Source organism: Canis aureus, chromosome 29, assembly GCF_053574225.1.
Source record: "Canis aureus isolate CA01 chromosome 29, VMU_Caureus_v.1.0, whole genome shotgun sequence".
Taxonomy (NCBI): domain Eukaryota; kingdom Metazoa; phylum Chordata; class Mammalia; order Carnivora; family Canidae; genus Canis; species Canis aureus.
The window spans coordinates 11517944-11542839 of NC_135639.1; the positions used below are offsets into that span (position 1 = coordinate 11517944).

The 24896-nt window shown below is 38.0% G+C and overlaps 1 protein-coding gene and 1 long non-coding RNA gene across 9 annotated transcripts; one reads left to right on the top strand and one right to left on the bottom strand.

Annotated features, from left to right (window-relative positions):
• Window positions 1-458: 458 nt before the first annotated feature.
• Window positions 459-6081, bottom strand: LOC144301024 (uncharacterized). The gene is made up of 2 exons (XR_013367750.1): window positions 5804-6081; window positions 459-5524 (listed from the first exon to the last, which is right to left on the bottom strand). It is a non-coding gene; the product is annotated as an uncharacterized LOC144301024 (long non-coding RNA).
• On the top strand, window positions 5167-23900 carry TIAL1 (TIA1 cytotoxic granule associated RNA binding protein like 1). 8 transcript variants are annotated; one of them, XM_077877431.1, is made up of 14 exons: window positions 6275-6409; window positions 7934-8001; window positions 8503-8564; window positions 12421-12517; window positions 17237-17386; window positions 17660-17714; window positions 17872-17959; window positions 19852-19927; window positions 21122-21230; window positions 21553-21648; window positions 21753-21837; window positions 22110-22233; window positions 22569-22708; window positions 23523-23900. In XM_077877431.1, the coding sequence occupies exons 4-14, from the start codon at window positions 12506-12508 to the stop codon at window positions 23647-23649; spliced, it is 1062 nt and encodes a 353-aa protein (XP_077733557.1). In that variant the 5' UTR covers window positions 6275-6409; window positions 7934-8001; window positions 8503-8564; window positions 12421-12505; the 3' UTR covers window positions 23650-23900. The 8 variants fall into 8 exon arrangements, with proteins under 8 accessions (XP_077733561.1, XP_077733554.1, XP_077733555.1 ...); XM_077877433.1 differs by having other exon boundaries at window positions 6277-6409; window positions 17288-17386; XM_077877432.1 differs by lacking the exon at window positions 8503-8564.
• The last annotated feature ends 996 nt before the right edge of the window (window positions 23901-24896 follow it).

Consider the following 24896-nt stretch of genomic DNA (forward strand, 5'->3'; position numbering starts at 1 on the left):
TCTCTCCTTTGACAAGTGTCCAGCCTCTGTTGTGGGAGTCCCGGCCTATTTGAGTTCTCTCCTCCTTCCATCATTCACAAGTTTCCCTCAGTGTATTTCTTATACATCTAATCCTATCTGTGTCTTCCTAGAGGACCCAAACTGCACCATGATAGAGGAAGCATGTCTAATCAACTGGGGGAGGGGAAAGCTGTTGTGCTTCTAATTGCAGTTAAAAAATAATGGTTATCCATATGGAAAAATATGAAATTGGATCCCTACCCTACATATATATAAAATTCCAGGTGGGTTAATGATTTCAATATCAAATACGAAATTTATTTATTCATTTATTTTTATTATTTTTTTCAAATACGAAATTTTAAAATGTTTTAGTAGACTCCATGGATGAGCATTTCTTATTCTTTAGGCTTAAGGTGGGGAAATATTTCTTAAATAAGACACACACACGATTGATGTGACCACTTTAAGACCTTTTGTTCATTAAAGGCACTTATAAAGAGAAAAAAAAAAAACTGGGAGAGGATATTTGCAATATAAGTGAGAAAAAATGGGCAGCCTGGGTGGCTCAGCGGTTTAGCGCCGCCTTCAGCTCAGGGCATGATCCTGGAGACCTGGAGATGGGAGTCCCATATCAGGCTCCCTGCATGGAGCCTGCTCCTCCCTCTGCCTGTGACTCTGCCCCCCTCTCTCTCTCTGTGTCCCTGGTGAATAAATAAATAAAATCTAAAAAAAAAAATAAGTGAGAAAAAATTAGCATAAGAATTCATAAAAGTCAACATAAAAAGCACATATAACCTCGTAGAAAAATAGGCAAAAGATATGAACAGGCACTATTCAGAAGAGGAAACACAGATGGCTAATAAAAAATGGTCAATCTTACTGATTCGGTAAATGCAAATTAAGATCACATTGAAATCATACTCAGATTGACAAAAACGTAAAAAGTCTAACAAAAGCAAGTGTTGAAGAGGACGTGGATCCAGTCATAAGACCTCTTACATAATGCTACTGGGAGTGCAAATCAGGGTACCTATTTTGGAAAAAAATATTTGATACTATCTTCCAAAACTGAAATATTCACATACCCTGTAACCCAACAATACTACTTTAAGTATAAATCCAAACAGACCAAAGAAAGCTCTTACACATCTATTAACAGGAGACGCGTTCAAGTATGTTCATAGCAGCACTATTCATCACAGTAAAAACCTAGAAGCAATTCAAATGTCTATCAATGAGAAATCAAAATGTGGTATATTCACACACTGGAAATCATACAATAGTGAAAATGAATAAGCTGAATACATAAAATATGGCTTAATCTTACATTAGGTGAAAACAATCTCAAAAAGATAAAAAGCATATTTTTCCCTTTGTAACAGACTTCATTTATTTTATTTTTATTTTTTAGATTTTTATTTATTTTTTCATGAGAGACACAGAGAGAGAGGCAGAGACACAGGCAGAGGGAGAAGCAGGTTCCTGTGAAGAGCCAGATGCCTGGACTCGATTCCGGGACTCTGGGATCACACCGTGAGCTAAAGGCAGACCCTCAACCACAGAGCCACCCAGGTATCCCAGACTTCTTCTTCTTCTTTTTTTTTAGCAGTTTTATGTTTACAGAAAAATTGTGCTGGAGGTACAAAGTTCTAATACATCCTCTGCCCCACCATAGCATACAGTTTCCATAATACTATCATCTTGCATTTCTGTGGTATGTTTGTTGCAACTGATGCACCAACACTGACACATTATTATTTACTACAGTCCCCAAGGTTTACATTAGGACTCACTCTCTTAAAGTGTACAGTTCTATGGGATCCACTAAACGGATAGTATCATACAGAATATTTTGGCCCTGGTAAAAATGCTCTGTGATCCACCCATTCATCTTCCCTCCTCTGCCTTGGCAACCATACCTCTTTTTAGTCTCCACAGCCACACTTTTTCCAGGATGGCAAATAGCTGGAATCACACAGTATATAGTCCTTTCAAATTGACTTCTTCCATTCAGCAATATGCATTTAAGATTATTTCATGGGCTTTTTTTTTTTTTTTTTTTTTTTTGGCTTGATAGCTCATTTTTTTCTTTCATTGAATAACATTCCATTGTCTGGATATACTACAGCTTATCTATTCACTTATCCCAAGACAGCTTAGTTGCTTTCAATTTCTTGGAATTATGAATAAAACTGCTGTAAATATTCATGTGCAGGTTTTTGTGTGGACTTAAGTTTTCAACTTATCTTGGGTAAATATCTAGGAGCTATGTTTAGCTTTGTAAAGAAACCGCCAAAATCTCTGCCAAGGTGGTTGTACCATTTTGCATCCCCACCAGCAATATAGGAGAGTGCCTATTGCTTTACATCCTTGCCAGCATTTGGTGCTGTTAGTGTTCTGGAGTTTAGCCATTCTAATAGGTATATTCTTTTTTCTTGTCTTTTATGGGGGGGAGGGGCTGTTACTTTTTATTATATTTAAAACAATTAAAAATACATTGTATACACACTTTGTGTGTGTGTATATATATATACACACACACAGTTGCATTCCATATAAATACATATGTGGAATATAAATTTATAAAAAGGAAAACAAGAAACGGTGAAAATTTGGGATTATGTTTACCCCAGGTGAAGGGAGGCAAGAGGATCACTTAGTGTATGTGTAGGGTGGGAGGCAAAACATACATTTGGTTGTAAATTTTTGTCATTACAACTTTAAGGTGGAAAATTCACAGCTATTATTACATTAAGAGTAACAATTAATAAAGGTGGGTTGTATGTGGTCTATGTCCTAATCCCCAGAATCAGTAAAATGTGTTATGGCAGAAATGGGACTTTGCTGATGAGATTAGAGGCATGTTGAATTGGGGAGATTATCCTGGCCCTGTGTAATCATCACAAAGAGTCCTTGTAGTGAGAAAGGAAGGCAGGAAGATCAGTCGGAAAGAAGCCTTAGAAACAGACGTCAGAGAGGAAAGAAGTTCCTATGCTGTTTCTGAAGAGGGTGGATGAGACTGAAAGCCAAGGGATGCTGACAGCCTCTACAAGGTAGAAAAGGCAGGGAACCCATTCCTACCCTAGACCTCAGGAACAACCAGCCCTGCCAATACCTTGATTTTAGCTCTACTGAAACTGATTTTGGACCTCTGGCCTCCGGAGACATAAGACAGTAAATTCCTATTATTTTAAGGCATTAAGTTTATTACAGCAGTAACATGGAATTAATACAGTGGGCCAGGCATGGATCAATGACTAATTGCAGGGATCCCTGGGTGGCGGAGCGGTTTAGCGCCTCCCTTTGGCCCAGGGCATGATCCTGGAGACCCGGGATGGAATCCCACGACCGGCTCCCGGTGCATGGAGCCTGCTTCTCCCTCTCCCTCTGCCTATGTCTCTGCCTCTCTCTCTCTCTCTCTATCATAATGTGACTATCATAAATAAATAAAAAAAATTTAAAAAATGACTATAATTGCATTATGATAAAACTGGCCCAATACTAGGTCCAATAAAAGCAGGCCAACAGGGCAGCCCGGGGGGCTTGGCGGTTTAGGGCCTGCCTGCGGCCCAGGGCTTGATCCTGGAGTCCCACGTCGGGCTCCCTGCATGGAGCCTGCTTCCCCCTCTGCCTGTGTCTCTGCCTCCCTCTCTCTCTGTGTGTCTCATGAATAAATAAATAAAAAAACCTTAAAAAAAAAAAAAAAAAAGGAAGGCCAACAAACACCCTTGAATAACTCCTCACTGTTTCAAAGACAAAGCTCAAATCCTCGGCCTGGTACAAATCCTCCACAACACAATTCCATAGAGCCCACCTCTCCGAGCTCTCAAGACCCCCCACTCCACCCACACCTTCCTTTCTTCTCCCTCCCCAAGTAACAATATATATATACATATATATATGTATATATATATGTATATATATAAACCTTAGATCCTGGTCTCTGCACCCTTTTGCAATTCCCACTGGCTGTTAAGGGGTTCACCGCCCCCGCTAGGGGGAATCTGAAGCTTTCCAGGTTCAAATCCCCCTCCCCCTCCGCACAGGCCGGCAGAGCCAACTCTTTACAGCTGGGACCCCTGAGCTCGGGCAACAGGCTGGAAAAATCTTGATCACCGCCCTTCACAGTAACATTGTGATTCACACTCAGTAACATTCTCCCGAAGATGCTGGGGGGTGGAGGTGGGGGTGGGGAGGGGATGGAAGCGCACCGTGACCTGTTGCAAAAAAAAAAAAAAGAAAGAAAAAAAAATCCTACGGGGCTAGGGGAGCACTTTGGAAAATAGCTGCCTCCTTTCTCAAGCAAGGCTTCGTTTCCCGTCTGCATGATGGATGTCTGCAAACATGACCTTAAGTCTGTGCACGTCTCTGCCCGAACGTTCTTTTTTTTTTTTTTTTTTCCTTTTCCCCACTCCAAGAAGTCAACAAGGGATATTCGGGGGCATCACCACTGCGCCTTACACTGACCCGATGAGTCACTTTAGTGGAGGGCTGCTCCGCTCACCACATTACCCGCCGCGATAACGGATGGGGAAACCTTTGAAACTTCTAAAGCAATCTCCGCAGCCTACCTAGACCAGGAATACCTATCCGCGGGAAAACACGCCCCAAAGACAAGGCCAGACCTTAGGAAGCCCGTGGGGACCCAGCGAGCGCAGCTCCCGGCTCAGCCTGGACCCGACGTCGGCCACAGCCCCTCCAGCCCGCCGCGCGGGGACGGGGGGGGGCGACTGACGACCCCCCGTCGGCTGTTTGGATGCACAGAGAACAGCTCGCCAAGGCCGGCGGACTCCGACACCACGCGGAGCCACAGCGCAGCTTCAGCCGCACTTGAAGAACCCGCTCTCAGGCTGGACGAGGGCGGAGCGGTAGCACAGGCTGAGCCAACTGGAGAGCCCTACAATGCGGCGAGCGGTCCAAGACAGCCCCCCAGAGCGAGGCACTCTGGGACTCGTAGTTTACTTCCCGGTCAGCGCTTTTAATTCCCATCCCGTCCCCCGCTGCCTTTCAACGTCGCTTCTATGCTCTCCCTCTCCTTCCAGCACGCCAACTTCCTGGTCGCCGCACGCCCTCACGTACGACTACACTACCCAGAAGTCTCTTCTTCGCGACCCAGCGCGCCGGGGGCGCCGGCAGTCTCCCGCGGACTACAGTTCCCAGAAGTCCCCTGGAGAAGCGCTTCCCTCTCTCCTTTCCAGGACCACAATTCCCAGAACCTTCAGCTTCCCGGCGGTTCCCTTTTTTACTCGATCTCTCCTCGGGCTGGTGGGGTTCAGCCGGCCGGCAGGCACGGAGCGGACGTCGTGATTCGTCGGGACTGGGCGCAGGGTTTCCTTAGCGGCCTGTTTTGCTCCCCACTCGGTGATTCCCTTTACAGGCCGTCGCGGCTGGCCTGAGCGGTGACCTGGCGGGCCGCGCCTGCGCTCTGCCCCGTTTCCTGCCTGGCTGGTGGCGGTGGCCATTTTGTTCATCCTCCTCCTCCTCCTGCTCCTCCTGGTTGGAGCGCAGTGTCCGGAGCGGGCTGGGGGGAGAGAGCCCGAGAGCAGGGTTCGGTGGCTTTTCCTCTGTCCCCAGCCGGTGCCCGGAGCCCCCCTCCCCTTCCTCCCCACCCCCTCCCCTCCCCAGCCCTGCCCTCCCCCTTGTCCCGGGATCGCTCCGTCGCACCCACCATGATGGAAGACGACGGGCAGCCCCGGACTCTGTGAGTACCCGGGACGGGGGCAGCCAGGCGCCGGGCGGCCCGGGCGCCGCGGGGCGATGCGGGAGGGAGCGGGAGCGCGGGGCCGAAGCTGGGACTTACGGCGGCTCCTTGGCCGGGGCGGCGCGGACGCCAAGTGCATTCCTCCTCTGTCCCCTTTTCCCTGGGAAGGAAGCCCTCCCTTCCCCCGACGCAGTCACTTCCTGGGGTCTGGGCTTCGTTTCGACCTTCTCCTCTCGCGCCCTTCTCTGCACTCCCTCCCTGGGCCGGCCGTCCGCACGGCCGGGGCTGTCAGGCCCGGGAGAGCTGCTCCCCCTCCGCCGCGGGGGCCCCGGGCCGGGCCGGGCGCCGCCGGTCCCCACGGGGGCAGGGCCTGGGCGGGGGTGGGACCGGGGGTGGGACCGCAGCCTCGTGCCCGGGGGCCCGGGAGCCGGGGGGCCCGGAGCCGGGAGCGCCCCCGCCCCGCACGCCCGCCGCCGCCGCGCCGCTGCCGGCCCGCGTCGCAGGCTGAGCTCCCCGAGGAAGCGGACACGGAGCCTCCACTCCAGCCCGGGCTCGCTCCCTGCCCCACGTGCCCCCGCCCACGCTGTCAGACGCTCGCCGAGCGCCCGCTACTTTCGAAGTGCAGGAGGGATGCCTCTGCCGCCCGAGCATCTTTCCCTTCTTCGAAGTTTACTTTGAGCGCTACCTACGCTGAACTGACAGCCAGTTAGTCGTTTCACTGCTTTCGCTCTTCTGGTGTTCCCTTCTCCTGATCTGTTGTGTGCTTTGAGACCCTCCGGAGTTGGATAAAGTGTCGTCTATCCCCTATTCGATGTGTGTCTTCTGAGCGCCCTTTTCTTCCTCTATCTTGCTGTGGCTTTTTTTTTTTTTTTTTTTTTTTTTTTTTACACCTGAAGCCCGGTCTAATGAATGAGTTTCAATCTTCCAACCGCTTGTTCGAGTTTTCCTTTCTTTCCTAATGAAGAGTGATGACTCAGCATTTGCATTCCTTTCCGGGATAGTGTGGCACTCCTTTCTTTTTTTCCTGCCTTTTTCTTTTTTTTTTTTTTTTTTTTTTAAGAAAGTCTGGGTGATTTCTAATGAACTGTTTAAGTTGGCCACCTTTGGTTTTCCTAGCCTCTGCAAGCTCAGCACACCTACCTCCAGTAGAAGGAGTCAGATCGCTGCTTTGTTTTCTCTTGCCTCTGCCTGGTATTGATACGATCATAGTCCACTCCGCTCTGCTATCTGTTGGGGAAATTACTTTTTGGGGGAATAGATGAAGGTGGATGGGTACTCAGGAAGTTTGACTAGATTCTCATCTCTTCTACCAAAGAAAGCGCTCAGTAAAGAAGATAGATATCTATTTACAATATTGATAACAGGTTTGGGGTTTTTTTTTTGTTGTTGTTGTTGTTGTTTCATTTGGGAGGGGTGGGGGTGGGCTGGCGCTCTTTGTATTCCTGGTTCTCTAAATGTCTCAACCAAAGTATTTGCCATCCTGTTTTGAGAATTTGAGGCCAACTTAAGCACGTCAAATGCTTCAGTGACAAAAGTCTGCTTTGGAGAAGTTTTATATTTATATTCTGCGCTGTCTCCCATTGCTGACTTTTTTTCCCCCAGAAAAGAGAGAATTGGAACAATTTGAAATTTGCCCTTTAAAATCTGTTGAAACCAAGGCTTGATAGCCACGTGTGCTGTGATGGAAGCATCTGAGAAAGCGGATTTAGTCCCTAGCTAGCATGTATTTAACAAAGATAAAAGTTACATTGTATCTAAACATCTGAAATGTCATCATTGCATCATAATAGCTACTGAATAATTGGTAAATTCTCATGGCACCTTTCTCATTAACTGTATCTGTTCCTTAAGAAGAGGAATTCCTGGTTTTGTGGGGCTAAATAATTTGCCATTTCGCTACCTTTAATTCATATAACTATCTTTGCATTTGCCTTATCTTCATCTCCATCAGACCTTGGACCCTTCTCCAGTAGACTAATGAGCTAACTTTGTCACTTCTTACCTCTGCTCTCTCCAATCTCCTGTTTTTCTCTGAAACACACTTACTTCGTCTGTGTTTACAGTTGTCTAAGAATGTGACATGTGTACATGTGAGTAAAGAAACCTCTTGAGCTTAGTTGTACCTGTATGTCAGTACATGTTTACTATTCTGTCTTCCTTTTTCCTTCTCCCACTCTTCTCTATGGGAAGGGTTTTTTTTTTTTTTTTTTTTTTTTTTTTTTTTTTTAGACAAGGACTGCTACATCTTCCTAGGTCTTACCCCTGCAGCACTTAGTTCACTGCCTGGAACACAAGAGGTACTCAAATATTTTACAATGATTATACTTCTTTGAATTAGTATTAAGGTTTTTTAAAAGTCCTGATTAATGTAAAATCATGAGCAGACATGACTGTCATACATGGTGTGGTCTGATAATTTTTTTATATATATTTTAAAACCTTTACATGTGGAATTTTGAGATAACAAATGTTTCAGATTCAGGATTTCTCGATCAGATTTTAATAAAAATAATGTATAGTCTAGTTTTTTTCTAAGTGTTCATTTTACATAATTCCCCTCAAAGGGTTCTTTTAGGTGTAAGTAACATGATGAAAACTTTGAACGTGACTTTAGAGGTTGACATCTAGTAGGGTTTTATTTTGTTTATTTATGGAGATCCTTTTATTTTACATTGTGATCTGTGGGTTAGGTTTTCAAGTGGCTAGTATGTTGTAAAAGAATGTACTCTTAACAAAGCTTATCTTAAACTGTTTCCTTAAAATGCCTGTGTGTTACTAGTGAGGTTTTTTTCCTGCAGACACACACAAGCTAAGACATATGGTTCTATCATCAGAAAACAATATGGTGTTTATAGCCTAGGTAGGTCTTTAAATATTCATTACCTACAGTATTACTAATTTATTTGATGGTATTTAAAGTGGTATAGAATTGCTTTGATGTTGAGCCTAAAGTTTGTTTATCCTTTAAAGGTCTGTTTTCTGATGTTCTTTGTTCTTATTTGACATTTATTTGGGGGTAATATATATTGGATAACTTGTGATCTAAAAAAACAAACGAGATCATTCTGTGTAATCTGGTGTTAGAAGTAAACTGCCTAACACCAACCTTGTGGGACCCACATTTCAGACTTGTGTTGTAGGTAGCTTTTGAGTGCAGAGATTTGATCTGAATCTCTAACACAACATTAAATTATAGCAGTGCTCTATTGTGGTTTAAATTTCATTTATCTGATGCCTCAAAATTCGTAGGAATTGTGGATCTGGGATTACACCATGTTATGCTATGCTTTCCTGTTCTTTATTTCTGATAGAAGCTGTCAAAAGGAGGAAATAAAGCAGTGACTTAGAGTATAACCTGAATATTTGAGGGTAATAGCAGAAGAAACTATTAGATTCCATTATAAAATTGCTTAGCTATGTGATGGATTTGGCTATATTGTGGCTGTAACGAAGCACCTCTGTCAACTCAATCACATTCTCTGTTTCTTTAAAATGCGTGTGTGCGTGTGTCAATATCTTGTATATAGGTGGTCAGTTCGCTTGTACCCCCTTGTACCTTTCCTCCACCTTGCCTCCTTCCTAAAATAAAATACCCACAAATTGATGAGTTCATTTAGAGGCCTGTTGAAGGATATTGTTATGAACAAAAGCAAAAATGTTACTTTCATGGAGATTTAGCCATACTGTCTTGTGCAAAAGTACACGTAATTAATTTCAGCCTTGGTAAGGCTACTCTTTTCAGAGTGAGAGCACATTCAGTGTTGAAAAAGCTTGATTAGTCTTCTGAAAGGCATGATGTTCTTAACTTAAAATTCTGCCCAGTTGGACATAGGAAGTAGTTTGGCAATGTGAACTTTTGCCTACAGTGAAACTGCCAAGTTTCTGGTCTCAGATTGGATTTTAACCCTTAAATTAGGGATAAAAGCATCATTTCCCATTTTTAATGCTTTAGTTCCAACAGTTCCTGTTCATAGAAGACAAAATAGACCTAAGGTATGCCTTTTTTTTTCCCTTCAGTAAATATTGTTTTGGAATTTCCTCAGTGTTTATTCTTTGAATTGACCTCCTAATACAAGAATTTGAGCCATTTGTCTTTTTCTGTATTTTGTATGTTTCAGGCAGAAACTTTATACTTTAGCACTTGGAACTTTAGAATATATTGACTATTTCAGAAGAGAAAGAAAGTGAAGTGTAGGAACTATAATTTAGAGAGAGAAAAGATACTTCTCTGTACTGCCAAGAGATGATGTTCTTTCTAGGTCAGATGTTGAACATCTGCCTTACATATTTTTGTTAGTATTTATTTTGGGACATAATTTTATGGTATTGTAAGATACTTACACTGTGCAATACAGTATTTTAAAAAGTTATAAGTAGTTTCTTTGAATACTATGAAGGATGAAGGCATATGCAAATGAACGAATTACAGAAATTGAGTAAAGGAAAGGGCAGTCTGAGATTTGGATAAAATATAGGTGAAATTATATGGTGAATTACATCCCTTTTATCCCACTAAATTAAGATGTTGTACATGTTATGGAAGCCTTTTTTAATATTAGTTTTGGAATTTAGTTTGCTGCTTTACCACTGAATTTTTAGTGTAGATATTTGAAAAATTGGAAACCTTAAAACTGGATTTTTGTATTTCGTGTCATTCTAAACTTAGATGACCATTTTACTCCTTAGCATCAGTGCTTGAAATGTAAATTACCATATCTAAGTGTGCCTCTGGAAAGTCTTCAAAATTTATAACTCACTCGAAAAAGATTGACTTGGAATAAAAATACTATTAAAACTGTTAGGTGTGGAAGGTAGCTAATGCCCATGCAATTTTTGTGAACAAATCTGTGTTTAAGCGGTAATGCAAATTTAAAACTATTTAAGTTATTTACATTGTATTATATGAAAATAATTATTCTACTATAACTTTGTTATTAGTGTCAATATGTGAAAATCAGTTTTATCCATTCCTCTTCTATTCTCTAAGCAATGAGCTAACTAGCACTTTAGGCTAAATGAATATAACATTTAGGAGACCAAGGTCACGTCTTCATTTTCTTTATAGAGAGTTCTACCTCATACAAAAAGAAATTATTCCCTGGATACAGGCTCACAAATCCCTATGAGTTAAAAAGGGACAGGCAGTTGTCTGACGAGCTTATAATCCTATAACTTTTGGTACTGCTGGAAAAAGTGTGTCATTCCATGGCCTACCGACGGGTCTGCTCTACTTTAATTATAAGAAAAAGATGGCGTGGTAGACCTAAAGCCGTTTGTCACTAGTTTAGTCTTCTATTTAAGTAACATTGGACGTGTGGTTCACTTTTAGAGCATGTAGTTATTAGTGCCCATTGCAATGAAATTCTTAGTTGAACTGGGAAATCGCTACTCATTCTTAATCAGATCATTTTTTTTCTTTTTACACTTTACCTTTTCTCAGTTTGTTTTTCCCTTTCAGGATGTTCCAGCTTAAAGCAGTTATGTATTTAATATGGTAACCATAGGTGCAATGCTCATTTTGGTCTCCGTGATCAGTTTCCAGATGTTATATATTATCGTTAGGAAAATAAAACTTAACGTCTTTTTAATTTCCAGGAGTAGCTATGTTAAAATTTATAAATGTTGTTTAGTTCATGAGGTTGTTCACAACAGATGTGAGTTTTAGGAATTATACACTGAGTACTAGAAAGACTGACAAGTTTGGCCATTTATTAAGCTAAATTCATATAAATCCATGGACAAATCATATAAAACCAGGTGGTCATTTCTGGATGGTGGTATTCTTTTCTTTTGAGTTTATCTGTATTCTGAATTTCTTAATATAGGATAGAATACATATATTCAATATGTAATTTAAAAAAAAAAATCCCAAATCTTTAAATCAGCATAGTGGAAAGTATACCTAGATTTGTCTTATATTTCTCTGAATTTCTGGAGAAATCTTTATATTCTGTTATCTACAAATAAAGGTATATTTTGTTGGTTCTGGTGTATTTTACACTAGGAAATTTTTATTATTTTTGCCCTGCTTTCCTAAAACAAAACAATGAAGATATACCATCAATGAGTCTTATTAGCAAGACAAAACAAAACCTTCCAATCTCTGTGTTTTGCTATAACTCTAATTCTGTTCTTTGTTCGCGTAATTGCTTTTGTTGGGGATCTAAGATAAACTCCCTTTATGTCTAATGTCTCTTTATGATCAGATCTTATAATTAATCAGTATTTTTGGTATTATTTATGTGTGTGTGTTTGTGTGTGTGTGTCTCTCTCACACACACACATACACATTTTCAATTGTGTTTTACATCCAGAATTTTTTTTTTTTTTTTTTTTTTTTTTTTACATCCAGAAATTGTTGCTATCTGGAGATTGGTTTAAATTTGTATTATTTTTATTCTAATAAATAAGATGAGAAAATGATATGTGGGATACGGAGTAATAATGCTTTGGGGGTATGCAAGGTCACAGTGATTTCTTCTTTATAAAATGTTTGAAGTGATACATTAGTGGCCTGATTTTAGTACCCTAGAACACTTGCTGCTTTTCTAAGTAAGGCTTCATCTTACCTGCATAGGATTAGGCTTAATCGTAAAAAATTGTACTGAAGACAGAGGAAGTTAAAATGAAATAAAAAGTGTTGAGTTAAATGATAATGCATTAGCGTCAGAGCTGAAGGGAAATGCTGATAATGTATTCTTTTTCTTCTTGAACAGATACGTAGGTAACCTCTCCAGAGATGTGACAGAAGTCCTTATTCTTCAGTTATTCAGTCAGATTGGACCCTGTAAAAGCTGTAAAATGATAACAGAGGTAAGATCTTCCCAGTTCCATGTGCTGACAGCGTGATGCTTAACATGGGAGATACATAAGTTGATTAATATCATTTTAAAATGTCACTTTAGGCCTCAAGTTACTCTGATGGAGAGAGATTCACATTTATTGTGTTGACTTACTACTTTGATTTGGCAGACAGACTAGGTTTAGAACGGCGTTTTATTTGCGAGGACAAAGTTTGTGTGCTGTTACTCTCACGTGGTCATTTTTCAGGATGTAGTTACCTTCGAGTGATTCTGCTTGTAAAAAAACTGTTAGAACGTATCTCATAGTGCTGAAAAACCAGCTAATACTTCATACGATTCCATTAAGAATGTTACCTGTTCAGATAATCTGCATGTAAGGTTTAGGAATTAGTGTAGTAAAAGAACATTAGGTTCTTGTGTGCGTAGTGCAGCACCGTGCACTGTGGGTATCTCTACTAAATACTAATAATAGCGGCTGTATGTAGACTGGACTTAAGTTGTTATGGTGATCATTTGGTTTTTCCTCTTTGCAAAGAAAACTTTCTTTTTATACTTTCCTGGTTAAGACTGTGTAGCAGTGCCCAAAGGCTCGTGGTTCAGTTCATCTTCTTCCTTTGTCTTTATTCACCCACACGCTTTTTAGACTATTTACTTTGTACCAGCTATTCCAGGAAGTTCTAGAGATACAGTGCTAAATAAGACAGTTCTGGGCACTAGAATTCTACAGCCCGATGAGGGAGACAGAGGAGTTAACAGGCACTAATGACACATGCTGTGGGAGCACAGGGGTCTGGTACAGTCTTGGGCCTGGGGAGGCTTTATGGCTTTATTGGAGGAATCAGCATCTAGGCTGAACCTCAAGGATAGCAGTGAAATCTGAGGAAGAAGGGATTCCGGGTAAGAGAAGAATGGCGATCCAGTCTGGTAAACGGAGCAGGTGTGCTCATGAGAGGAAGTTGAAGGTAGAGACCATGGTGTGGTTGGCGTTCTGAATGGGATTAGTCATAAAAGATGGCAGGAGATGAGGCAAGAGTGTTCAGCAGGGGCTGGAAGCTGTGCTAAGGAGTTTGTGTTATACCCTGTGAGGGGAACTGTGAAAAACCCGTAAAGCAAATTGGCCTTTTGATTTTCTTTCCTAGCTATTAATAATCCTTCTTCTGTTCCAGTACCCCTTCTTTCCTTTGATCATTCATTCATTCATTCTTTGATTCATTCATCAAAAATTTACTTTATGCTAGGCACTATTCAGAGTGCTATAGCTCTGGGGCTATAGTAGAAAGCCAAAGGACACCCGTGAGTTTACATACTATTGAGAATATTGTTAACAAACAAGTAAACAATAATTGCAGATAGGCATAAGAGCTCTGACGAGAATAAAACCATTCTGTGATGAGGATTGGAGAGTTGATGTTTATATAAACTAGGTGGTGAGGGAAGATGTCACCTCTCTGATCTGAGACAGGAATAAAAAGATGGTGCCATCTGTGTTCCGATCTAGTGGCAGAGGGAATGGCAAATACAAAAGGCTGTGAGTTGGTAATGAACTTGGTGAGTTCATGGAACCAAAGACTAAGATGGCTGGAACCTGGGGAAGTAGAGGGAAGTGGTGGAAAATGAGTGTAAAGAGATAAGCAGGCAGGGTTCAGAATCACCTATGGTAGTAGGGGCCATGATACATAGTTGTGGTGGAGTTTTAAGCAGAGTAATGAGGCACTCTGGTTTGCATTTTTAAGATTATTTAGAGAATGGCTTGTCATGGAGAATGGATTGTAGGGTGCAGGAATGGAAGAAGGTAAACCAGCTGGGTTTATTTTACTAGTCTATGTAAGAGCTGATGGGGATTTGTTCTTTAGATTGGTAGCTGTAGAGATAGAAATAGGGAAGTTTGGAATATAATTTGCGGGTGGAATCAATTAGTAGGACTGGATGGGCTGGGGAACATAAGGGAAAGGAAGACATTAAGAAAGACAAAGGCTCTTGTTTGCAGTTGTGTAGATGGTCATGCTATTTGTTCAAATGGGAATGACGAAGGGAGGCATAGTATGGTTGGGGGAGTGGTAGGAATCAGGAGTTCTGTTTTGACAGTGTTAAACTGAAGGTGTGCATTAGATATCCAAAGGAACATTTTATGTAGATAGTTGGGTAAACTGAGAGACCGGTGCTGATGATACCGGCTTGTAGGTGTATTTGAACCTATGGGACTAGATGAAATGTGGACATGGTTCACATTTCACTAGATGAAATCTAGTCCCTTGATCTAACGAGTGCTGATGGAAGAGGGGTAGAGTGGTCTAGGTCTAAGTGCTGGAGCATTTCAACATTTAGGGTGATGCTTAGAGTTTGAGTTAAGGGGGAAGAACTGCCTTCTGAAAGATTTTCCATTAAGAGAACCAGAAAACCAAGAGGCTATGTGGAACCTAAAATGGAATATTTAAAGGAGGAAGAGTTGTTAGCTGTTTTGAGTACTGCTTGAAAGTCTTAAATGAAGACAGAAAAGGGATCACAGAGGTGGCAGAGGGGTCACTGGTGAGCTCAACACAAAGTTTCACTGGCCTGGTTGGGTAGGAAGCCGATTGGAGTGGGTTCAAGAGAGAATTGGGATGTGAGAAAGTAGAGTCACTACAAAATTTTTGAGAAACTTTTGATAAAGTTTTAATAGTATTCTTTTTAAAAACTGTGTGCACAGTCATCCATTTGAGGGGAGAGGGATTTGAAATGAATTTTTATAATTCATCCGTATTCTGCAACTCCTACATTCAAATTTATAGATAGCTGTAAAATCTCATCTTGACGTTTATGTCATCCAACAAACATTGGTGACTACTAATCAAGGTAAGGACACAGTTGATCTCTAGAATGTCCCTTGGTGGCATAAATGGGAAGTGTCCAAAGAGCTAGGCGTTTATTTCCCTTTTCATAAATTCCATTTCAGTATATGAAAAATGCTTTTTTCCCTTAGTTTTGTGATTTTAAAATTTATTTATTTATTTATTTTTTACTTGAGGTATTATTTGTTGTAGATTCTAGGTTTCTCTCTATACTATCATGTTATGTTACCGATTTTAAGGCTAAAAAATTCTTTGACTGGGTTGGGACAGAAATCAGTGGTGTCTTACCTGGAATGCAGTGTGATGTGAGAGAGAGAGAGAGAGAGAGAGAACACACACATGCATATATGCATATATTGAATGGGGTTGGCCTGCTACTAGTTAGGTAAACTTGAAGTCAGTCTCCATGAGTTAGGGTAGTTTACTAAAGTGTCTTGTTATCGTGGATCTGCCATTGGACTCCTGTATGTTTTGCTAGAATTACCAGTGTTTTCTGTAAGGACCATCAGGGCTGAGGAGATAGTAAAATGAAAAATTAGCTAGCGTAGTTTTTGTTTGCTATTTACCTTTGCATCCTTTCTACAAATGAATGTTATTGATAAACGTTAACTCTTTTACAAGAGGAATTTAAGTATGTTTTTCTTTGGAATCTTTTCCTCATTTCCTTTCTGTACCTCTTAACAGAGTTCACATGGCTACGACAGTGGGATTTTATATGAGAGCCCGTAGTTTTCTTGTCAATATTAATGATCACACTTTTTTCCCCCTCAAGGAAATGCCTTCTGGTTGCTTCGTCACTATTGTTTTTAGACGTCTTATTTTGGATTTTTCTTCTAAAACTTTCCCGGAATGAAAAACCGTGGTTATTGAAAAGATCTTTATTTTATCTGGTATTTTGTACCCCTTGTAAGTGCAACTAGAATTTTAAAATAGTATTATTTTTTTTAGGGCGTTTTACGTTGAAAAGTGATGAGTGTTTTTAGCCTTATGCAAAAAAAAGATGTATTTGTACAATTTTGTAGTTCTTCAATACAGGTTGCAGTTTTATAGAATTCAATTCTGTTTTGGTTGTTATAAAGTTGTTATAAAGTATAAAGTTGTTATAACTTAGGTCATACTTTCTGATTGTCTTCATAAATGTCTCTTTGCCAACTCCTGTCAAGCATAATATTGTAGAAAAAATTTAACGAAGGTTTCTTTTTGTGTGTGTGATATAAAATTGTAGCTTTGTCCTGGCATATTTTATTCAGACATTTTCAGAAATCCTTTTCTTGATTACTAGCATACTTTTCTGGCTTTTGAAGACTGGATTTAAAGTATATTGAATCTCCTGTTCGTTAGAATAGTTTGAAAGATGGGGAATTCATTTCAATAGCAGATTATAAATTTGAAATTTTTGTTTTTATTTTCATCCCTTATCCAGGAAAGGAATACATAATCATCTCCTCATATGTAGTATTCATCCTAGTTTTTCAATCATAAGTAAAGTTTCTCAAGTTGGTTCGTTTCTGTATTTTTTTTTTTTTGTCCCGGGACATAGTTTATGAAGGATTATGATGCATAAATAGAATTCATCCTTTTGAAAATTATGTTGGGAGAAAGAAGAGCAGTGGTAAGGAGTGGAGTGGTCCTTAAGGTTTTGTTAGGTCTAATATAAAATTCTATTTTATATTTAACATATTCCACCAGGATTCTATATTTTGCTTTAATAATGATAGTCATGATTCTATACCGCTTTGATGGTTCTGTTTGAGTACAACAGTATTCTGAGGTGCAAAGTCAGGTGTAGCTGTAAATCTTATTTTTTATTTTTATAAGTGTTAGGCTTTCATAAGCTTTTGCAATCTCACCTTGTACATTCCTAGCTGTCAGTAATGTTTTTTCCTGGATTTTCTTCTCAGCAACCCGATAGCAGAAGGGTCAACTCTTCTGTTGGATTTTCTGTTTTGCAGCATACAAGCAATGACCCATATTGCTTTGTGGAATTTTATGAACACAGAGATGCAGCTGCTGCATTAGCTGCTATGAATGGGAGAAAAATTTTGGGAAAGGTAAGATAATAGAATGATGGCACCTCATGAGTAATATATTTTTGCATGTCAAATTAGCTTGTGTGCGTGGTTTTTTTGTTTTGTTTTTAGCTTGTATTCTTTTTAGCAAGTTTTTAAACAAATATTCAACTCTGCGGAGTGATGGTTTTTGCTTATTCAACCTAGTGTTTTTACAAAAATTATCCTGTTTGATAAATGATTTAATAAGTGGTAAGTGTTACGGTTCTTAATGACATGCCTAATAATTGTATTAAATATAATCTTTATTTTTAGGAGGTCAAAGTAAACTGGGCAACAACACCAAGTAGCCAGAAAAAAGATACTTCCAGTAAGTACTCCTGCTGCATTTTACTGTGGAAGAGTTCTGAAATTATCCTGGCAGCGCTACCAGCTTAAGTAGGGTTTTTCTTCCCTTAGTATTGCCTGAAAAAGGCTTATTGTAGCTAACTTTTTAAGTATTTGATTACCAAATGCTTTGATTTCAGATCACTTCCATGTGTTTGTTGGGGATTTGAGTCCAGAAATTACAACAGAAGATATCAAATCAGCATTTGCCCCCTTTGGTAAAATATCGTAAGTATCATAATCAATACTATACTCTGTAGTGATAGGCAAAATTATATATGATTAACTTGTACTGGAATTAAGATTTTCTTTCCCTAGTTAGTGTGATTTTTTTTGTTTGTTTGTTTTGTTTTGTTTTTTTTTGATTAGTAGATGTTGTTGAAAATGTTAATGTCATTTCAATGTTTTGGGGTCTTGTTTTCATCTAATCCTGTGTATAATATGTTAAAATTTTTTAAGTGATTGTTTGTTATCTTTGAAGCAGATGTTTGGGTGGAAAGCCTAATATAAAGTCCAACTTTCTGTCATATGTTTTCAAAATTTGGTGGTTAACTAAAAGTGAATGTGATGTATACTGTGTATTAAACTTTTATAGGAAGAGTTTATAAATTGGGAAAAAGTAGGTAAATCCTTGGGTATATTGTGGTTAAATTGTAAATGTACATGTTTAATTATAATGATAAGTGTGTTTTGATATTTTAGCTGAAAAGTAGTACTATTATAATACTAAAATGTTTCATTGTCTGAGCCATAAATGTGGGATTAATTAGTGGATGTTTTTTTCTTACTGGTATTTGATTTCTGCTAGTTAGGGCCTAAATGTTTGATTTTTAACAAAGTTTATGCTCAAATCTCACTTGTATGTTATGTGATCAAGTACATTGGAAAATTTAAAGTGGTTTTATAAGTTCTATAAAATGTTTATTGCAATTTATCTTTCTGATTTAAATCCGTATATTTTATGTATTTCCTGTAGATTTAAATGAAATGCTATAGTACTACTTTACAGGAATGTGTTTCACCTAAGAACAACAATATTTTTCTGTATACAATTTGTTGTTCTGTAGATTTATTTGAAAGAAAGATTTAATTCTTAATTTTCTATTTTGATATGTGCTTTGCTTTTTAATCTTTAAATGTGGTAAGTAGTACTGTTTTAAAAATCAGTATAAAAAATAATACAGGTTGCTGTTTTTTGATCTTTATTTATTATACCTGAGACCTGCAGTTTTTCTAAAGTCCAAGTCACAATTAAAAGTAATAGCATTCTGGTTATTTTGCAGAATTGCTCATAAGAATGGACAGGATCTTGAAGGCTAACTGCAAGGAACTGTGCACACTGGAACTCAGTTGTAGATTTTTTTCTCATTTCTATTTATTCTTATTATACATTATTTATATATACATATTTTAGTATTTACATTTTAACATTCTATATTCAGTGGAGTTCTATATTTCCAATCATTTTAACTTACTCACTAAAATTTCTGTGTAAATTTGTTGTTTTCGTACTGGTGTGCTTAGCATTGTTGTTAGTTTTTTATTCTCCTTTCTTAAATTTCTGAAAATGTCAATTTTTCAAAATTTACAGCTGCCCAAACTCCAAAATGATGGTAGAGAATTGACCAAGAAAAATAAAGAAATCTGTTAACAGGCCATGTATGCCTTTTTAATTCCTATTTTTACCTCTTTTTCAATTTTTTAATATTTCATATATTTTGTATCACTAGGCAGAAGACATTTAACTATTTAGAGATTGCATGGTAAAGTAGTTAGCATTGTTACAGTAATTTATAGAACCAGTAAACCTTAGAGGACACTAGCCAATAGAATATTAGAAAAGGAAACTATTGTTCCTATTAATCTTCCAATTTGAGCATTTAGTTTAGAAAGTGCAGGCTATTTGATTAGGTTGCATGTTTATTACATGTTTTTGTCCTACTGCTTTTTTCTAACAGGTAAAGAAGCGTTAGGGAGAGTTCAGGAATGGCAGTAGTTAATTAGGGCTAACTGGAATTTTATTTAAAAAAATGCTCACAATACAGTGTGTGTGGTTCCTTTTAGTTTTTATTTTGAGGATGACTCTTACTTCCCTCATTTAGCTGTGCTTCTTTTCACAGGGATGCCCGAGTAGTTAAAGACATGGCAACTGGAAAATCCAAAGGCTATGGTTTTGTATCTTTTTATAACAAACTGGTATGTTCTTTCAACTCAATGTAAATTTAATATAAAATTTAGTCGTTTATTAATTGGAATCTTGAATATTCTTAGATGTTGACTATAAAATTTCTATGTAATTTTGTGTATTTTAATAGAGTATAATTGTTTTCTTGGAAATAGCTAGAAAAAGGCTGATTATAAGAAAGACTATTATGGTTGCATTAATGCATTGGTGAAGGTAAGATGCTGCGTTGGAAGTCAAACTCGACTAGGACGTATGAAAAAAGAAAAAAGAAAAGACTAGGACATATGAACTCATCTCAGAATTTGGAGGGAAGTTAAATTATATTTAAGAGTTTTAACTTTTAAATTATCATCCATATTTTTGTAGTTAGAATATTAATGACTATGGCAAATTATGTAAATGAAAATTAAAGTGATTCATCATGATTTTTGCATATATTCTTAAAAAGGTACCAGAATGTCTAAGCATTTGTAGTAACTTTAAAATCGGATGATAAAGTGGGCTTTGATAGTATTTAGACCAGTTTTAGCGACTTTTAAATTACCTGTATCTTATTGAAGTGGCAAGATAAAGGTTAGGAGCTATATTCTTTTGCTTAGATTCATTGCAAATTCACATTAGTTGTGATAATTAAATTCATTTTTATTGCCAGCATTCTAAATCCTAATGTGGAAGTCTTCTGTCTTAAAATGAATTCTTAATCTTGTATCACAGTCATAGTCCATTGCTACTAGAATATAGATTTTGGGGTATGTAATTTAGACCATAGTATTGGGAGTTTCTGTATATTCAGTAAAAGTTATGTTTCAAATCAACCGTTAAATTAGGATATTTGTGAAGAACTTTGTTTTATGGGATTCTTGATTTCCCTCTTTCTGGTAATCAGTGGGATTATGATTTTTTTCTTACATATTTGAATTATAATCCTTTTCCCTCCCCTCGATGCTTAAATGCTGTCCTAGTATTTTGAAATCTGTGAATACAAATAGTTTTGGCATATCACTGAAGTTCAGATTTTTTTTTTCCTTTTTTTTGGTGATACTAGTTCAGTTTTGTTTATTTAGGATGCTTAGTGAATTCATTCCCTTTACTGGTAAGATTTATTGGCTCCAGCAGTGCCAGCATTTTATTTCATCTTCCTGGGTCTTATATGCCACAATTTTCTTCTTTGTTTGTAATTGCTTTCTTTCTCTTTTTCTCTGTAGGATGCAGAAAATGCAATTGTGCATATGGGAGGTCAATGGTTGGGTGGTCGTCAGATCAGAACCAACTGGGCCACACGTAAACCACCTGCACCTAAAAGTACACAAGAAAGTAAGATGTGTCTACTGTGTGTGTTAAAATTATGGATACTTCACCAAATCCTGAATTAGGGTAGTCTTAATTCCTTAAAATATAAATGTTATTACCATTGTAAGGCTCGTTTCATCTTGAATTTAATTGGTAGTAATTGGGCTTTGATAATTTGGTAATTAGTATATTTGGAGCTGTGAACTAGCTGATTGTTTAGATCAAATCATGGTGTCAAGAAGAAAAATTCAGTTTTCACCCCCAATTAGGTGTATCTCCGTACATAGTAATCAGTTTGGTAACTACTGTACAATCATCAACATTTTTGTTTTCTTTCTGTATATAGATAACACTAAGCAGTTGAGATTTGAAGATGTAGTAAACCAGTCAAGTCCAAAAAATTGTACTGTGTACTGTGGAGGAATTGCCTCTGGGTTAACAGGTATAGTGTATGGTTCCCTCCTCCCCTTCCCTGCAGAGCTGTATCACTCTTAGTGTCAGTATCGTAAGTCTTAAGTATTTTATTTGTGTGTTTTTGTTTCTCAGATCAGCTTATGAGACAGACTTTCTCACCATTTGGACAAATTATGGAAATAAGAGTTTTTCCAGAGAAAGGCTATTCATTTGTCAGGTAAAATTCTACCTACAGGCTACTCCTTTCTTTGACCCATGCCTTTCAGTTACATTACTTGATACCCTCCGGTATCAGTTTTTGCTACTTTAGTAGGTTGGGCAACATAGTACTTTAACCTACCTGTATGCATACTGTTCTTTAGGAAAATGCCAAGTTGACAGTTACAAACTAATACATTTCTATATTTACTGTGTAAGTTCTTTTCTTTTCTTTTTTTCTTTTTTTTTTTTTAAAAAAAAGGACAAAACCCTCATATCTTCCCCTTTTAGATTTTCAACCCATGAAAGTGCAGCCCATGCCATTGTTTCAGTGAATGGCACCACGATTGAAGGACATGTTGTTAAATGCTATTGGGGTAAAGAATCTCCTGATATGACTAAAAACTTCCAACAGGTAATTCGATTTTTCACAGCACTTTTTAAGGTTTCCATCTTACATATCTACATAAAAGCTTTAGAAACTCTGTAAAATAAACAAAATAAAGCATATAGCTGCTTTCAGTTTATTTTATTAATGCTTTTTCAAAAGTGATTATTTTGCGGTATTAACTGAATCTTAATACTTTCTTTCCACAGGTGTCACCACCCCAATAAACTTAGACAATGATAAATAACAGAGTCCTATTCACATAAGGGTGCTTACTTAGTTTTTCTCTTCCTTGTCTCCCACTTTCTTCAAATACTGTGTTTCTTACTTATTCCCTAAAACAGTAATTTGCTTTTTCCTAGGTCGACTATAGTCAGTGGGGCCAGTGGAGTCAGGTTTATGGAAACCCACAACAGTATGGACAGTATATGGCAAATGGGTGGCAAGTACCGCCTTACGGAGTATACGGGCAACCATGGAACCAACAAGGATTTGGAGTAGAGTAAGTTGTTTGGGTTTTTCCATATAGAAACATACAATTTTGACAAAAGAAATCAAAAGTATGTTTTTCTAGGGAGAATCTATCTCAAGTAAATTCATCAGGCTATCTGATATTGTTAGAGTTACAGAAACCTTATGAAAAGTGATTTATAGTGCAAAAATGTGCTTTTTATTACCTAGGTTACTTTGAAGTAACATTTGTGTCCTCCTATCTCTATAAGCTGTTGGTAGAATTTCATTTCATTTGCATTTCTAATCTATTTTATCTCCTCGTTTATTTTTGCATGGAAGAGGTCTTTGTCTAGATATGTTTAGAAATGTAATGATTTCTGTCTGTTGGGTTGTGTGAGAAGTCTAAGAAATTATGTGGTACAGAGTAGCTTGCTTTTTTTCCTTTGTTCATAAAATGGTTTTGTCCTTTGCTTCTTCCCCAGGTCAGCCTAGATCTTTATTTTTACTGATTCCTTCTTCCTTCTTTTTCCGGCACGAATTTTGTGTTTTTTAAATTTCTTAAATTGATGTACCATGTGTGCAATAAAGGATAGGTAGATGATTTGTCATTTTTAAAAAATCAATTTTGAGATGTTCTTCAGAGAAGTCATTGTGTTAAGTTGTGATTATGTTAACAAAAATTTGAGACTAATATTAGGATATGGATTCTGCATGTGTGGATGTGTGTCATTTATTTCTTTGTTGTAGATGTGTTGATTTCTTATTTATTCTACGATGGGGCTCTGCTTGATTTTTGTATAAAAATATAGATAATTTTTTCTTTGTGTTTGCTCAAGATGTTTTGTTTTGTTTTGTTTTCCAAGTCAATCACCTTCTGCTGCTTGGATGGGTGGATTTGGTGCTCAGCCTCCCCAAGGACAAGCTCCTCCCCCTGTAATACCTCCTCCTAACCAAGCTGGATATGGTATGGCAAGTTACCAAACACAGTGAGCTGGGACTCTAAACAAAATTGTAATTCACGATAGCTTCAGTTTCCTGTGACACTCTGAAGACATGAAAGTAGACATCGGAAAATGAAAATATTTATTTTAAAAATTGAAATGTTTGGAACCTTTAGCACAGCTTTGCTTTGGTGAAGGACACATGTCTTCTAGTTCTGCCTTTTTAAGTTTTTGTTCATGATGGATATGAACATGATTTTTCTTTGTGTACAAAAACTAAAATAAAGTCAATAAAGACAATTCTGACTACAAATTTTGATATAATAGGAGAAATGGGTAATACATTTTGATTCTTAAATACTATTCCATTTTTATCTTGCTGTTCAGTATTTTAACTCACTGTGTTTTTAAAAGAGCAAAAAAAAGGGAGGATCGTGAAAAACTGGGAATCACATATAAGTTCATCCTGAACCTTGATACTCCCCTCCCCTCCCCTGAGGTGGACCACATTCGAAGTCAGCAGAAAAAAAGTGTGATATTGAGAAGAAATTGCATGTTTTTGGAGTCGCTTTGGAGGAAATACTTTCTTTATACCTAAAGAAACTGAAGCCAGACTGATAAAGAAATTTTACAAACTAAATAAGGAACAGCATTATTTGAGTTACTTGAGTGAATGTTGGTGGTCCACATTAAGACATATTTTTAAAACTTTAAAAAGTGTTGATTATTAAAACTGTAGTAAATTACATTTCATTTTGGGGGGGAAATTCCAAGTATGGTGTTTGTATTTAAGTCAGACAGTCATACTTGTGCTTTTACATGAAGTTTAAATGATATACATTGTAAATATTGAATAACTACAGTGTTTAAAAAGCATGCTTCAACATAGAAGTAGCAGCAATGTAATTATTTGAAGTAACACTTAACACACTCCACTGCATTGAATGCAATGGATTGATAAGAATGTTTAAGACTGACACTTCCAAGGTTGGCTACTATGTAAAATTAAAATTATACAAATTACTATACAGAAAAAGCCTTAATTTTAATTTCATACAAATCTTTGATGCATAAGTACATTTTAAAATGTCATTGGAAATTAGATTTTTTTTTCTTTACATCACTTGGTATGTAAATACCTTGATTAAAACCTTGTAAACCTATTCCAAGGTTCCTATAAGTTGTATAGTACAAGTGTTTTTAAAAAATCTTGGGGTGTTTTTTAAAATTAGATATATTTTGCCCGAGAATTTTTTTAACAAGATTGCTAAAACATCTTATTTAGACAGTTTGATG

Bases quoted from the DNA above. Each gene is read 5' to 3' on its own strand.
- TIAL1 (XM_077877428.1), top strand. From the start codon at position 5,673: ATGATGGAAGACGACGGGCAGCCCCGGACTCT. The intron at 21,649-21,752 runs GTATAGTGTATG...TTTGTTTCTCAG, and splicing joins AATTGCCTCTGGGTTAACAG to ATCAGCTTATGAGACAGACT. The intron at 22,234-22,568 runs GTAATTCGATTT...GCTTTTTCCTAG, and splicing joins TGACTAAAAACTTCCAACAG to GTCGACTATAGTCAGTGGGG.